General features: G+C 40.5%; 1 protein-coding gene across 1 annotated transcript in view; it reads right to left on the reverse strand.

The window, feature by feature from the left end:
• The window catches only part of cog6 (component of oligomeric golgi complex 6), a 54,381-nt gene that overhangs the window by 13,908 nt on the left and 23,492 nt on the right, over positions 1 to 16,981 (reverse strand). The window contains exons 8-14 of the mRNA XM_072460574.1: positions 16,265 to 16,358; positions 13,055 to 13,183; positions 10,446 to 10,537; positions 9,846 to 9,910; positions 9,673 to 9,764; positions 9,054 to 9,171; positions 3,600 to 3,731 (exon numbers count right to left, since the gene is read on the reverse strand). Coding sequence (XP_072316675.1) covers positions 3,600 to 3,731; positions 9,054 to 9,171; positions 9,673 to 9,764; positions 9,846 to 9,910; positions 10,446 to 10,537; positions 13,055 to 13,183; positions 16,265 to 16,358 — 722 coding nt within the window. The remainder of the gene's footprint in view (positions 1 to 3,599; positions 3,732 to 9,053; positions 9,172 to 9,672; positions 9,765 to 9,845; positions 9,911 to 10,445; positions 10,538 to 13,054; positions 13,184 to 16,264; positions 16,359 to 16,981) is intronic.

Consider the following 16,981-nt stretch of genomic DNA (forward strand, 5'->3'; position numbering starts at 1 on the left):
TTCATTCACCAGGCTTAGGGTTAAGGCAATCACTTAGTGTAGTCTACTATATTGTGCAGTTGGCAAACGTTTAATCAAAAATATTGATAACAGGCTGCACACCAGTGGTGCATCTTTTATCTTGCATCAAATCAAATCAAATAAATTTATTTTTGTAAGGCCCAAAATCACAACAACAGTCGCCTCTGAGGGCCGAATCAACAATGTCTGTGGTGGCAATGGAGTCAGACAATGTCTGTGGTGGCGATGGACGATGTCCCAGGGTCCTCTGTCCTTAGACTCTCCTTCTCGGCCAAGAAAAACTATAAAAAAAACCTCTTTGGGAAAAAAGCGTAGAAACCTGGAGGAGTTCCAGTGAAGGAGCGATCCGACTCTCACAGACGGACACGAGGGAGACTGGAGCTGGACCCACTCTTCAGGCAGATGAGGGATCGTCTGAGTCGAGCTGGACCCACTCTTCAGGCAGATGAGGGACCGTCTGAGTCGAGCTGGACCCACTCTTCAGGCAGATGAGGGACCATCGGAGTCAAGCTGGATCCACTCTTCAGGCAGAAGAGGGGCCGTCGGAGGCGAGCTGGACCCACTCTTCAGGCAGATGAGGGACCGTCTGAGTCGAGCTGGACCCACTCTTCAGGCAGATGAGGGACCGTCTGAGTCGAGCTGGACCCACTCTTCAGGCAGATGAGGGCATCATTGACATTTTGCTGGAGCCATCTTTTTTGAAGGCATTTTTGTACACCGCTCAGTAGAATAAGGGTTATTTTCAATTTCTTGCATTGATAACTATAATTATGTAGATAATGCAGAGAGGTGGTAGTCCAAGAAATGTATTTAGAATAAAATTGTATTTTTAAATTCAACTCCGACTTCTGGATGGTAGAGATGAGATTTGATAACGTGAAAATAAAATGTTAATTTTATTCCGTCCTCCCCTCTTTAAAGAATGCCAAGGAAAGTCTGTGAAACAACTTATTAAAAAACTCTCGCCTAAAAAACGTTACCAAAATTAAAAATATAGTGTCTAAACCAGACTTAGCGAGACTTGCCTCCAGTAGATTAGACTACTGTAACAGCCTGCTCACTGGCCTCTTCAAACAAGCTGTAAAACAGCTGCAGTACATCCAAAACGCTGCTGCTCGGGTCTTGATTCACATTAAGGGGCCTCCACACCGCGGCGGCCGAAGCGTCCAGTTTATATTCAAAGTCTATGTAAACGGGCGTCGAGCACGTAGTGCAATTCTCGCGGCGCGATTCCTTCGTTTTTGCGGCGCGATAGGTGCGTTTTCGTACGCTCTCAACGCTTTGAGCGCGCGTATGAGGCGCTCGAAGCGCCCAAAGCAGCCGGCGCGACATGTTCAGATTTGTTCAGCTCACTGCAGCAGATGCGCCGCAGCAGCCAATCAGAGGTGACGTCCTACGCACGACCCGGAAAAAGACCCAAAATAAACCCGCGAGATAAAAAAAAATCCTTAAAACAAACAAATAACGAGCAAATAATGATATTGACTAAACTCTGCTCAGCTCTGAAGTATATGCGGGTCCCAGACGGGCCCCGGAGCCCATCGCCTCCGCTTTTGGACTTTGTAAAGTTAATAAACCAAAGCCCTGGTCCAACATTAAACTCCATTTACACCACGAGAAAAGCAACACAGCACAACTCCACTGCGCATGTGCGCAGGACGACTCGGACGCACGTCTGCTGCCGAGTGTATTTTACGGACATGAGTTCGGCGCGTCGAGAACGCGCGTCCGGTGCGTTTGTCTTACAAATGTACACGCGCTCAAATTCTGCGTCGGGCGCGATTCGGCCGCAGCGGTCTGTACGAGGCTTAAGTCCTGTTCTCAGGCCTCTGCACTGCCCCCTGTGGCTCAGAGAATAGACTTTAAAGCAGCTCTGCTTGTTTACAAGTCTCTCCATGGCCTAGCACCAAAGTACATCTCAGACATGTTGTGCCATATGAACCATCTCGGACTCTGAGTACCTCAGGGACCGGCCTCCTGCTGGTGCCCAGAGTCAGGACAAGACACAGGGAATCTGCGTTTCAGTTCTATGGGGCAAAAGTCTGGAATAACCTTCCAGGTTGTGAGACAGGCCCCCATCCCACCTGTCTTTAAATCTAGGCTAAAGACTGTTTTGTTTAGCCGCGCCTATGACTGAAATACTTTTAATTCGTTTTTAATATTTTAAATACCATGTTAGTGTTTTGTTTTTTTGACTTTTTTTAATGTGTTTTTAAATTTTTAAAGCACTTTGAATTGCACTTTTGTACGAATTGTGCTCTATAAATAACATTTTATTGATTGATTGATTGATTGACACAAAACCAGAGCCTTGTTAGAGATTTTTAAATTGTTTTCAAGTATTTCATGTAATTTATTGATTAAAGGCAAAGTTAGCACAAAGACCAACAAGCACGTAATACATTTTCCCAACTAATCGCACTAAAAATATATCGGCAATGACATTTTAATTTTTTGGTTCATCAAACACCACAAAATCCTTCACACATCTGTAAACTTTAGGAAGTGGAGCTGAAGTTACATATTATATTGTTGATACTAAAATGTTACATTTAAAGGTTGAATGGATGATTTTTTTGGACCAAATCTGAGCCTCATTTCCTCGTGGCATGGACTGCCGATTAGTCCTGCCACGTATCAATCATAAAACGCACCTACCGCTCACCTGCAGCCGCGTCACGCTCGTCCCCACGTTTCCGCGTGCCTAAGCGCATTGATCTATCATAATATAGTTCCCTCAGTGTACGGGACAAAATGAAGACGGAGAAAGACAGTTCGAGCTGACTCAGAAGAAGACGGAAATCTACGGGAGACGAGAGATGCGATGCGCTCTGTTGCGCTAATAAACAAACGCACGTGTGTGTTGTATCAGTCCGCACGGGGGGAGTGCGTATGCGCACTTCCGCCTGCGTTCTCAAATCGCCGAAAAATCGTCCATTGCGCCTTTAAATATCAATCATTTCGCGCGGTTAACAAACGTCAAAACCATCCATCCATCAATTTTCTACCGCTTGTTCTGGAGCCTATCCCAGTCACTTCGGGCTTTAGACGGGGTACACCCTGGACAACTCGTCGCAGGGTCAACACAGAGACATAGGCATTACAGACAACCATTCACTCTCACATTCCTACGCTAGGGCAAATTTAGAGCCACCAATTTTGCCTAATACTTGCATGTATGCATGTGGGAGGAAGCTGGAGAACCCAGAGAGAACCCACGGTAACACGGTGAGGACATACAGACTCCACCCAGAGAGATCATGTGATGTTGGTCTGGTCCGGGAATCGAACCCATAATCTCCTTCTTGGGAGGCAAGAGCGCTAACCGCCTTTGCCACCGTGCAATTTTTTCAAATTTACCAATTCAAGTAAATTTTTCTATCTCATTAGTGTGTGTGCGCAACAAGTCAGGCCTGGAAGGGTCTATTGTTCTCTATAATCATATCATAAAACGTATGAGCAGTTTACAGCCATGCAGAACAAATTATTTAAATGGTGAGCAAAAAATAAACCCACAACTAGATTTTTATGAGCTAAATTATATCCTTTTAAGCGTATGCAATTTCTGTGACCATTACCTGAGCAAAGTCCGCCTGGCGCGCATCCAAAGGCACAACCGAAGAGTCGTGTGAAACCAGCACCTCCCTGAGCAGAGAGAGGGTCTGTGTAAGCGAGGCAGTGGGGCCCAGGTCAGAGGGGGGCAGCTCCACCTGTACACACACGCACAAGCACACGCACACACAGAAATATATTATACACATGTTTTTGATTGACATTGACCAGTATTAATTTCCTGGAGACGGATCCTCACCTTAACTATAGTCACTACTATACCCTAACCTTAACTAAAACAAACCCATATTTGATAGGTGGGATATTGCGCAAAATCAACTTTTAGGAGCTTTAACCAAAATTCCTGTTCTCACCTACCCCCTAGCCCCGCCCATTTCCCTGTACTTAGTTGTGATAAGAATTAAGACTTAGGAGTCATTCACATTGGGTTCAGAAATGTTCAGCAGCCATTCTTCAAAAATAAAAGCACATCAATCTAAATCCGCTGCTTTCTATGGTAAAATGTCACTATGAAGAAGCTTAACAGTTTTAAACAGGAAGTGAACGGACTAAGCCATTTCGATTATATTATATCACCATTTCAGTTTCCAAAGAATGTAAAATGGTGATCTGATTATGCTGTTTGTTAAATATGACCCAGAAAAAAAACATTTTAAACCATGTCAATTATCTTTAATCGAGGCATTCAATTTTTGGGGACTTGATTTTAATCCCCAAAGAAACAGGTCATGTGATCAATGTGATGAATACACTCACACAAACAAAGGGCTGTGACTGAGAGGTAGGGTTGAATTTCCAAGGGAATTAACGGGGGAGAATATGGGATTCAATGCGAATAAAGGAGGACTTGGGCGGTTGGGAAGAAGACCCGATTTTGAACCATGAGGAAAATAGTCAGAATTTACTGCTTCGACGTTTTTCTCAAATTACTGCTTATATAATTGCACTGATTTAGGAATTTGAAATATTGGCCAAAAATGTCAGAAGTCTGAATAAAATTAATGAACTTACACTTTAAATGGGCCTTTACCTTTCTGGGTCTTTCATGTCAGTCTTTTAGTTAACCCTTCGGGGGCCAGAGCTTTTTTGGCCGTTTTTGGGTACCTTCAATTTTGCCCTGATATACTACATTAAGAAATGTTTACCAGACCAATGTTGGGTATATTTTTTTTCAGCACAACCTCACCTATATGATCAGTTAGTTAGTTTTTCAGTTTGACATACTATTTCAACATACTGGACCTAAACACACACTGAAAACACAAAGTCCGTCGAGAAAAATTATGTTTTTTTCATTGTAAAACCCTCAAACATGCTCAACCAAGCATTTTAAAAGGTTCAAACTGAACCACAAGGTGCAAATATGAACATATAAAAGTATTCTTGTGATATATACAAGCAATAAACAACTATTTACAATAAAAAGAAGGAAAAATCCACAGGCGTTTTTCTATTTGTGCTACTTCTCAAAACAGTTTCTGTCCAAAATGACACAGAGAGCCACATCAGAAGGAGCTCTAAACCAGGACTAAACCAGGTCTTAACCAGGTCTAAACCAGGTCTGAACCAGGTCTAAACCAGGTCTGAACCAGGTCTAAACCAGGTCTAAACCAGGTCTAAACCAGGTCTAAACCAGGACTAAACCAGGACTAAACCAGGACTAAACCAGGTCTAAACCAGTTCTAAACCAGGTCTAAACCAGAACTAAACCAGGACTAAACCAGGACTAAACCAGGTCTAAACCAGGACTAACCCAGGACTAAACCAGGACTAAAGCAGGTCTAAACCAGGTCTAAACTTGATCAACATGAAGTGTGCCCCTCATTTTGCTTCACAACAACTATATTACTGACAATGAAATACTTGAAATACTAAAACTCTCCAAAACTACTCAAAAACAGCCTTATTCCTCTCGTTCGTTCTTCCTCTTTGACTATTTGTCATGTGACTAATGTTTACATTCCTCGTGTGCATCCTGAACATCCGGGTTAGCACAAGGCTAACGTTTTTTTCCGTTTCGTTTTATCACAAAAGACGACAAAGTTATTATAAGAAATGTAACGCGCGCAGAAAAGAGCGCATATTTTTTATGGAATTGAAATGATCATAACTTTGGTTTTATCGGGTGGATTCAAATAAAACAAAAACTCAGACGTTGCTACGGGTCTCTACTTCCGTATGACGTCAACGGCAGCTGTCGACCCCGAAGGGTTAATTTTCACGCTGCCAAATCGGCATAAATGACCTTTCACTCCGAGAATGGTGCGATTGTTACCACTCAAAATAGGTGGTCCGGGAGCGTGATATCAGAGCCTACTATTTTATTTCACATAATGTACTTGGATATTATTATAGACATTTTGATTAAAGGTCCCATATCATGCAAAATCGACTTTTCAGAGGTTTTAACCTTCTTACAGTGCTATCGGTGCCTCATATAATGTGGCAAAAGTGTTTTTTTAATTGATTCCCGCAGTTTTTAGCAAAAGTACAGACTTTTTCTTCTCCTCGGATCTGCAGATGAACGGGGGCTACTCACAATCGCGTCATAATCAGAATTCCCTCCTCCCCCCAACACTCACTCCCCCCCGGCTCCGCGCCGAGGGGGAAAGGGGGAGGGGGGTGAGAGGAGCCGCGGTAACTTTCGCTCCAACGCGGAGTCAGCTTGAAGTTAGTTTCACGTTGGACAGGAGAGCCTGTGAACCTTCGGACTTGTGGGGTGGAACCTACAACTAAGTTACATTTGAGTGCTGGTGCTATTCCCACGATAAAGAGGACAAGGAGCGCGAGAGCTGTAAGTACAAAAGCTACATGTACATGTGCGACTCACGCACATTTCCTGACGAGGCGTTTGTTGTTACATTGTTTTCTGATGTTTTTCATTTTTTTATGATGATGAAATGTGATTATTGCTTTTATTCTTTGATAACTTGGCATTCCCGTGTGCCGCTGTGTAGAGGGCCTCGGCCTGTGTTTACATTCACCGTCTCCACGCTGAGACTACGTCACGGGGTGGGTGGGGGACACACGCTCTCGCTGAGACTACGTCACGGGTTGGGCGGGGGAGGCGGATTGCTCTTTGCAAGGGTGGGGGCGAATCTCAAACCAACACATTCGCATTTCCGGGTTTGTGAGCAGGGTCCAAGGTATGGGTGATATTTCATAACTATTGTGTTATGGGTGTTGCACAACAGTTATTATTATCAAATATACCCTTAGGGTAGACTAAGAAACAGGAAAAGGGCTGTGACTGAGAGGTAGGGTTGAATTGACATGGGATCTTTAAAGAAGAATCCTGACTTTTAGGTTTTACAGTATAATACAGTTACAGTACAATTACTTAACAATGCTTTTTGTGAATCTCAAATACAATTTTGAGGCGAGAAAATTATATTTGTATTTATTTTTTTCACATCTTTTATAATAGAAACGCAAATTAACTGACCTTTCTTCTCTGGAAATTCTAAATGATTGCTTATTTTTTGGTATAAAGACTTAACATCCTTAGCATTTTAGCTCTGTACTTTTTTGTCCAATCAGAATTATACAATTATACAATTATACAACACAGTATTTCAAAGAGTCTACTATGATGGGTGAGGCGCTGCCCGCACATATCTGATAAGGAGCAGCCCTCGCTCACTGTGTAATGAAGGAGCTTTTGATTTGGGAGGCCCCTGGACACAGCTCTGATCCCCGCCACCTCTGCTCCACTAACAGACACAATTACACCGAGCCTGTGTTCCTGGAATTAGAAGAATGGACCGTAAAAACCCCAGAGGACCTTCAATCTGATTAGCATTGATCTGAGGGATAATCAGTGGAGCTAGTATTGACCGGGACACAGCCGGGGCCGCTCTGTGGAGGAGACCTGATCTTGCCCGCCTTTATTTGGAGGACAATTTAAAGCTGGCGTGTTTTTGGCACGAGGCTCGTTTACGCCACAGACTCAAGAGCGATGTGGGCAAAGATACCGTAGTCACACACAAATCTTCAAATGTACAACCTATTTTTAACACTTGACCAGCGTTGTCACTATATTTCAATCTCTTCAGTCAATAAAACACTAAATAAATAATGCAAGGCACACTATGTAACTCTTTTACAGTGGAGGGTCTGGAGCCTTATTGTTTTACAGTAAGAATGTATGTATTTTAAGGTCTGTTTTTATATAGTGCGCCTTTATTCATATTTTTTTAAGGATTTGCAGTGCAGTGTGAAAGAGGGAAGAGACTGGGGAAGGACATGCAGCAAATTATCTGTCACTGGTGGGTAAAGTATCCAAAAATGTTACTCAAGTTAGAGTTAAAGTTACATCAAAATAGTAATGATACTCAAGTATATGTACAAAGTAATGGTCCAAGAAACTACTCAAGTAAGATTTCAAAAGTATTTGGGGTAAACTACTAAAGTAACAGTCATTTTAAGAGTAACTGCCTGGATGTATAATTTGAAATGTATGTAATTTGAAAAACAAAATCGAAAATCTAGCAACAAACATGGTATTTTCAAAGGATAAGACACAAAAATGAGAAATACTAAATCATATCTGACAAATGTTCAAATCATTTCATATTGTCAACATAAAGCTTTTTGTCACTGTATTTAATTGCAGTTGTAAATAAAGTACTGTGACTTCAAACTAAATATTACTCAAGTAGGAGTAAAAGTACACTTATATACAGTTCCGGTCAAGCTAACCTTTGTTAAAATGTCAAATATGACAAAAGAAGTACATTTTATGGTAAAGATGACCAAACTGTAGATTATTTCAGTTGGTGGCATTGCTTTATTTACCAGGCTCTGAATTTAGCCTGAGCATTACAAAAAAAACACCTTTCTTTATAAACCGTGTCCCTCCGGCAAAGGACCTAATTTGTAAAGTCTTTATCATTACCAAACAAAAAGGGGAGGAAGTGGTTATGATAGATCGAAAATTTTCTCCACTTGAAGCCATTTTTTCTAGTATCTAGTTTTAACACCAGTTTAAATAAACAATTTGTTTTAATTGTTTACAGCCCTTTTGACAACCTGAATAAAAAAGTTGGAAATTGAATTTGAATTTGCATATTTTACAGTTTTCATTGCATATTGACTCATGAACACTTCTTAAACACTGTCACTTTAACCATAATTGAATCACTCACTGCCAGGACAAGTTCCTATGTTTGGGAATTCTGTTAATTGACGATGGCAATAAACCCATTCTGATATTGTCCGTTTAATCATTTAGTTAAAGAGTAATTGATTTGATCTGATCTTATTTGGAAAAAAAGTTGTAGTTGTAACAGTTGTAACATGCTCTTCTAATGGTTTAAACAGGCAGTACAAACACATTTTAGTCGTAGGATCTGTGAAACAAAATTGTGAATAAATCAACATTACAATTGCTATGAGTATAATAAAGTACCAGAAACGTTTTAACACAGTAATGTAAATACTCCTACATATACTCTTACCTTGTCCATGAGCCGGCTGGCGTGCAGGCTCAGGCTGTTGAAGAACATCTTTTTGCTGAGAATGTGCATCTCGTCCACAGTCATGAGCAGAGAGGCCGCGCTGGTCCCAATAATGGAGCTAGAAATACACATGCGATTGTCAACATGGAGCACACTTATCACTAATGTGCCACTGAAATAGAAGCAATATTACATAGCATTTTAGCCAGGAAGAAATACGAATGAGGTCCATTTTGAGTCATTAAATAACCAGGGAACAAGAAATGAACCCAGCAGCATTATAAACTACTCTAATGATTAAATGTATAGGGTTTTATGGTCTTCTTTTCCTCTGTCTGTATTGAATTTGAATAGTTACTAAATAATTACTAAAGAAACACATGAATGCGATACAGTCTTCTTTCAAATGCTCCTTGACTAGAATTCAGCACACGGTTTGTCCTCTGTCATTTCATGTAGAAACCTTAATCTCAGACCTTCTTGTCCTCCTCTAGTCTTACTTTCTGCGTATCCAAACAGCTATGCTTACGTCCCAGCTTTGCCCACTGTACAAATGTTTATTAACCAAATGTATCTGGTGAACTTGTAAGATGCAAAAATAAACTGTACCTTATCTTACCTTATAGTGTGATGGTAGAATTTGAGCAGGTTGGAGAGTTTGTACAGAAGAACGGCACCAGGTTCTGCCACGATCACCTGCTCTATCCGGACCTGGAAACGTCACAGCACAGAACATGTATTAAATGTACTTAACTGTACTTAAATGTACTTAAGTCTTTTTTCTCTTCTCACCTTGAGCGGCCGGCACACTCCTTCAGTAATGTGTCCAACCACCTCCTGCATGTTCTCCTCCGCTCCTGAAATATGTAGACCGTCCTTTAACATTTACTACTTTTACTTGAATCTACTGTTGGGCTCAGCATCATGTGGTCGATTCCCGGTTCAGACAATGTGCTATTCCTGTCAGTTAAAGCCTTCAGTAACACAGACTACAGCGAATGAGCTAAACTATCCAGACTAATTCATACAACATATTATTTTTCTAACTTATTCTCCATCCTCCACTCACACATTTTCATTTTGATCTGGTCCAAACAGTAAAAATTGTTAATAATAAAAAATAACTGCTGACTTGTCGACAACAAAAATAATTATTTAATTAACCTTGAAACATTTACATAATAAAGTTAAAAGTTGATTTTTATATATGGTAAAGCATATAAATACTAATAAACAAGTCATATGCTGCTTTGTACAATAGACTGAAGGCCCTCACTAACACAAATAGACAATAGTAGCATTTGAACCGGCAACCCCTCTGGTAGCCAGCCCCACTGTACCCTACAGTTGATTTTGCTTGAGAAAGAGTGTGGTTCTGAGGTTCAAACACACCTGGTACTGTTACTTGTTTGAGCAGAGCCTCCAGATGCTCCTTCTCTGAGGCAGTAGCTTGATGCAGCCAGGCCAACATGTCCCCAACATACCTGAAACACACAGAGCCCAATCAACACACACAGAGAAGCACACAGAAGCACAGAGAAGCACAGAGAAGCACACAGAAGGAGAGAGACACAGAGACAGAGTCAGAGACTCAGAGACACAGAGACACAGAGACACAGAGACACAGAGACACAGAGACAGAGAGACAGAGAGACAGAGAGACAGAGAGACAGAGAGACAGAGAGACAGACAGACGCCGTCGGGGCAGTATACAGCAGAGGTGATTGTATGAGTGGACATGAAAAGGGCCAGAAAGAGCAGGCCATTCTCAGAAGTGTTGTGGCCCTGGACAGAGTGAAAGGTGAAAGGGGCCCTCACACCGTCGCTTTTCGAGGAAACTATTGTATTTGGCTCCTGGGCAGGGCAGAAAATGGCCGTGGATGTGCGTCAGGAAATAAAAGGCACAATGGCATTACAGATTTAGCTCTGGGGACATGAAGAAACCTGGCTGTGGAGGGTTTACAGAAAGGGACAGTATGTCCTTGATAAAATATGCACGGGAAAATATCAAATGAGGTAAATGTTAAATAGAGCTGCTATTTCAAGATGCTAAATCATAGTTCAGCCCTACTGTTGTATATATTTTGTATGTACCGAAAAGCCTCATTCATTCTTGCACATATTTTATTTAGCATGCCCTTAATTTTATTTTATTTTATCATAATCTATATTTTTATTACTATCATTATTTTTAATTGTTTTATGTTGCACCTTACCCCTGAAGCAAGTTCGTAGTTTTTGAATTTTGTTTATTGATGACAATAAAAGCTTGTGCAATTAAGGCGGAGCTGAAAGCCCCAAATGAGTCACTTTGAGCAGGGAATGCAGCGCTTTCAGCTTGGCCCTTGGAGGTCATCTGGGAGTCAGAGAACTCTAGTCACATTCCAAACCTTTCTTATAAAGCGTCACAACCTTCACAGAGGACGGACAAGTGTGTCTGTGTCGATAATAGTAATGACTGTTTTGATAAACAATTAATCTGGGACTTATTTTCATTGATTAATCAGTGGTTTGAGTACAAAAGGCCCCTGAATATAAGATTTGTTTACATAATTAGGCCCAGACAAAGCTAAAGTGATGTCGCTTGAGGACATCTTGACTGAGTACACTTGCAGATTAGGTTTTCCATCAAAAACAAAATGTACATGTTTCATTTCGATGTTATTCCTGCTCAATCTGAGTCATAAAGCACACATCATTTGTCATCATTAGTCTATTGTCGACGACAAAAGCTATTTATTTACTCAATTTGTTGATGAATATTTCAATTAACAATAAGTTTGGCTTAATCATTCAAATTGTTCCAGGTCTCATCATAAACATCACTTAGGTTTGTCAAAAGCATTGAAACCCAGATACTACTGGACACTAAAGTGTCAGTAGTATCACATTAACAGGACAAATTGAAACTTTTTGAACAGTTTTAGAAGGATCAGGATCTACGTATTATTAAATAAACTATTATAGTTATTATTAAATAAACTGTTTTTATTTGGGGCTGAAAATTAAATGTATTTTTATCAAAGTGGTATCAAAATTGGTATGGAGTATTTTCCTTTGCATCAAAATAAAGTTTGGAATTTAGTATCATGACAACACTATTCTCAGTGACATTAAAACTAGTGTTCCGGCTTTTCACAGAGATAGATTTAAATAATCTCCTCTAACATGTTCCTCGCTCTCACAAACGCTTTGGGACACCACAGAACACCACCCTCACACAGCCAATTAGCGCTCATCCCAAAGTGTAATAGAGTGACTCAAATGGCTCTTTCTTACAAGTTTACAATAGACACATGAAAACATTGTGCAAAGTTCTGCTTTTACTATACACTTTCTGAGGGGAAAAAAGTGAAGTTGGACATGGCCAAAAGAAGTAAATGTCCTGCCCATAAGCACAATGACAATCCAATGAAACAAGCAGAGCAGTAATTGTAATGTCCAGAGCTTAAAGAACAAATTTGCATCATTTGTATCGTTATTGTCCTTTAAACCTGCTCTTGAGTACGCCGCTTTGTCATCATCATGTTTAGAACTTCAAATAAAGTGTCTACAGATAGAAAAAATGACATTCTCTTAGTCAGGCATATCTTATGTCATAAATTAAGTTAGAGCTCCTTCTAATGGCGGCAGAGGGAATTACAAAAGGGAGATAAACAAACCTAGCTTACTAATGTAGCACGCAGTTGCAATGAATGTGATTTGACAGCAGAAATGCTCAGAATGAGTTTGACGATGATTTTAGGAATTAAAAACAGCGCAGAAAATTTGGAAGCTCTCCCTATGATGTTACAAATCTGTAAAACAGAGGGGAGACGGAATACAAGTGTGTCCTTTAACAGCGCTGACCACAATTACTCATCCAATCTTCTGTCAAATTCAATGGAGGTTGTCATATTGTTTAGCAGTGTCTGTGGGACCAGTTGATGATGTTGTGGATGTACTTTTTAGGGCATGAAGACGGCTCTTGAACCCAGTGTGAACGTGTGTAAGCAGAGTACCTCATTGGGTCGTGCGAGTGCATCTCTATGGGCCGGGGCGTCCCTCCAGGCCCTCCCCGCGTGAGAGCATCGATGAAGCCCCTGACCACAGCACTGCGGCGGGCTGTCCCAAACTCGTCCAGGGTGTACCTGCCAGCGACATCGCCACAGTCACTAGAAACACTTGAGGTTGTTTTAACTTGCAGCCTCGCTGTCAGACTAAACACATGAAAGATAGCTCGGTTTTGAGATAGCAGCACAGGTGCAATTCCCAGAAATGAAGACCAAATTGTGAGAAATGTGTCAGAAAAACAAATCTAATCTTGTCTTGTTGTTCTGCTGATCTAAAAAAGAATTGCCACTTTCTAAAGGTCATAGTCATAGTCATAGTCATAGTCATAGTCATAGTCATAGTCATAGTCATAGTCATAGTCATAGTCATAGTCATCGTCATTATCATTATTATCATTATTATCGTTATTATCATTATTATTGGCTCGAGCCTTCCAGAATGGATCGAGACATTGTTCTTGCCATGGTTTCTTATTCTTATTATCATGGTAAAATTTTGCCACAACTCTGGCATTTTTGACCCTCTAACATTGATGAATGTCACACATGGGGACATAGATGCGATCGGCTCGGCCCGAACTCCAATAAAATGGAGGTTGTGAGAACGCCCGTCACAACAGTGCCGACTAGTTCAAAACAGAAAAAACATGAAACTCTTAATCTTTGGCCTAGGCACATGAGACTTGGGACAGTGATAGAGCTACCTTTGACGAGTAAAACGCACCTGGCAGCATCGCTCTATGATAAACAGGAAGTCAGCCATGTTGAATCAAAGTGGCACCGCCACGCTTGACTTTTCTTTTTTTTTTTTTTTTTTTCTTTTTTTTTAAATCGTACTTGTCCTAGGTTTTTTTGTCCGATCGAGCTCAAAACAACACCTTTTGCATCTAAAGACATTGAAATTTAATAAATATTCAAAAGAATGTTGATATTCTTTACGGTCTCCGCGTAACACGCCCTCAAAAAAGGCTTAATTTCCTGTTTTTTCAAGGACAAGTCACGCCTATTGAAATTGATCTGCGGAGCTCATATTTCACTCACTAATGCGCTTTTATGGTCTGATTGGAAATAAATACCCATGTAACAAATTTACTCTATACCCCCTACTCATTGTGTGAAAAGCTCAACACTGTCTGATTTGTTTGAAACTCATGGATTATATTCTCCTCGAGACGCCATGAAAAAAGTGCATTGCAGATATTGTGTATTTTCACAATTGGCCAGCAGAGGCGCAATGAATGCCTTCACTTCCTCTTCCTCTTTTATTTTGATGGGACATTTCCTCTCGTGCCTTAGAATTATTATTCTTTAGACTTAATTCTTTTGACTTTATTCTTTCTGCCACAACTCGGGTATTTTTGACCCCCAGGGAGAGGCTCTCTCGCTTTCTCCCTGCTCAGGTCTGCGTTCAGCACAATCTTGCAATTTGTCAGGACAAACTACTATTTGAATCGCAAACTACGCAATCATCAACGGTGAATTACTGAGCTTCGTTTGATATGCCGCAAAACGCAGCAGAAAACATGGACAGGCGGGAAGGCGGTCGCGCGGGAAGGGTGGTCGGCGGGAAGGCGAGAGCCATCATCGCCGCGGCTTTAATTATTATCATTATTATTATTATAATTTTGTATGTTTATTTTTTTAAATATGGGACCGTGCACATCAACATGTGTATTCACAATGAGGAATTTTGATTTTAGAGTTACCAATTCTACACAGTTACACAGAATTGACAGTTAATATATAGAAGGATGGAATGGAGGGTTAAATTGTTGCTGGTTATTGACAGTAGGTTTGCACTCTCTAGAGGACAGACAGGGGTACTACAATATTAGGCATGCAATTCAAAAACAATATTTATTTTACAGTTTACAAGAAAAGTTAAATGTTTTCACGATAAACAAACAATATAAAAAGTAATTAAAGCCTGAAATTATGTGATCCTGATTTTTCATTTTCTCAAACATGTTTCTAGACTATTTAGATGCATATTTTTGACTGCGCAAAGCCAAGACTTGAAGTCAGAACTTTTAGGCTGAATGTGCTAAACGCCTCAAAACATATGAGAAATACCTTCTACTTCAGTTTACTGGTATTTCTTTTTCAGCCACAATTATTATGAAACAGACGGACAATGTGTTTCTCTGAATGGTTGATCCATTAATCATGTCTTTTGGAGACAAAATAAGCTTCAGGCTACATGTCCTTGTAAACTATTATAAACGTGTGTAGTTTTGTCTGGTTAGGCAGAAAAAAGTGGTGGAAGAAGTACTCCGTTTTGTTACTTAAAGGCGCAATGGACGATTTTTCGGCGATTTGAGAACTCAGGCGGAAGTGCGCATGCGCACTCCCCGTGCGGACTGATACAACACACACGTGCGTTTGTTTATTAGCGCGACGGATCGCATCGTATCTCTCGTCTCCCGTAGATTTCCGTCTTCTTCTGAGACAGCTCGAACTGTCTTTCTCCGTCTTCATTTTGTCCCGTACACTGAGGGAACTATATTATGATAGATCAATGCGCTTAGACACGCAGAAAGGTGAGGACAAGCCACACGCGGCTGCAGGTGAGCGGTAGGTGCGTTTTATGATTGATACGTGGCAGGACTAATCGGCAGTCCACGCCACGAGGAAATAAGACTCAGATTTGGGCCCAAAAAATCGTCCATTCAACCTTTAAGTAAATTTACAGACACATGTGCAAAAAAATACTTAAAAAGTACAAGTAGCACATACAAAAAAAAAACTTGGAAAGCTAGAAGTACCCATTTAAAAATGTACTTTAAGAGTACCATTAAGTACTTTCAGTGTTTCACAGATTTAAAGAACAGTTAAAGTGTTGACTTGGGTCAACGGTAATGATTTTAATGCATACTTTTTCTAGTGAATTTTATATTTTTGTTTGCTCTAAGCAGAGTCCATGTAACAGAATAGAAAGTACAGATATCTGCCCTCAAATGAAGTGAAGTTAAAGTTAAAAGTATCCAATGTAAAAACTACTTGAGTAATATTTACAGTACAGTACATTTACTTCTGTACTTTGTTTCATTCCATTACTGTTAGTTTTAGAAGGCTCTGAGTGTGGACAGTATTAAAACAGAGCATGATCTAAACCCTGATGTATTGTTAAGCATTCTTTGTGCCTGGACGTTGGCATACTTGTACAGCACAGGCCGGTCCTGCAGAGCCTCCATGGCCTGGGTCAACACAGGACTGATATCACACGTCTCCTGGGTCAAACCTCGGCACTCATCTGCAGCAAAAACAAAAAGACAAACGGGACTTAGAGACCACTTATCAAAGCTAAAAGCTATTCCTCATGAGGGCCTGTCAGAAAAGTTTGTTCAGACAATGACTGCACGTTTACAAAGAGGATCTATGCGCTCCCTCTTCTCAAGGAACTCAGACCACAACAGTCCCATACATGTAGGAAAAAAACGTTTATATTTAGTAAAGCCTTCCATTCGAAGTGAAGAGCTTGAAATTGTTTTAGTGTGTTATCAATAGTGAAACCTAACCAAACTTAAAAAATGCTAAGAATAATAAAAAGTTATTTTCTGTCTGTTTGTTTGGACGTTTTCTAATTTTGACTAGGAGAAGTATTCATCTCTACCAGGTAAGAAACAGACTAAAATATTAGGCATGTGTTTGGATGTAGACTGACTGGTTTTATATCAGCAGAGACAACACACTACCCCCGCAGACTAGCACAATGTGGTTGTATTTTGGTTGTCTGTGTTAAAGTAAAAATTACTGAAGATTCATTGTGTTTGTTTTGCTGTTAAAGCAGAATTAAGTAAAATTTTCACCTTATTAAATGTCTTTGTCCCTGTGATGGTTAAATATGTATTTTCGGGGCGTTTGGAGTGTCCGTCG

The sequence above is a fragment of the Eucyclogobius newberryi genome, unplaced genomic scaffold (genome assembly GCF_026437365.1).
Source record: "Eucyclogobius newberryi isolate DKJ021-1_F unplaced genomic scaffold, fEucNew1.0.hap1 SCAF_10, whole genome shotgun sequence".
Taxonomy (NCBI): Eukaryota; Metazoa; Chordata; class Actinopteri; order Gobiiformes; family Gobiidae; genus Eucyclogobius; species Eucyclogobius newberryi.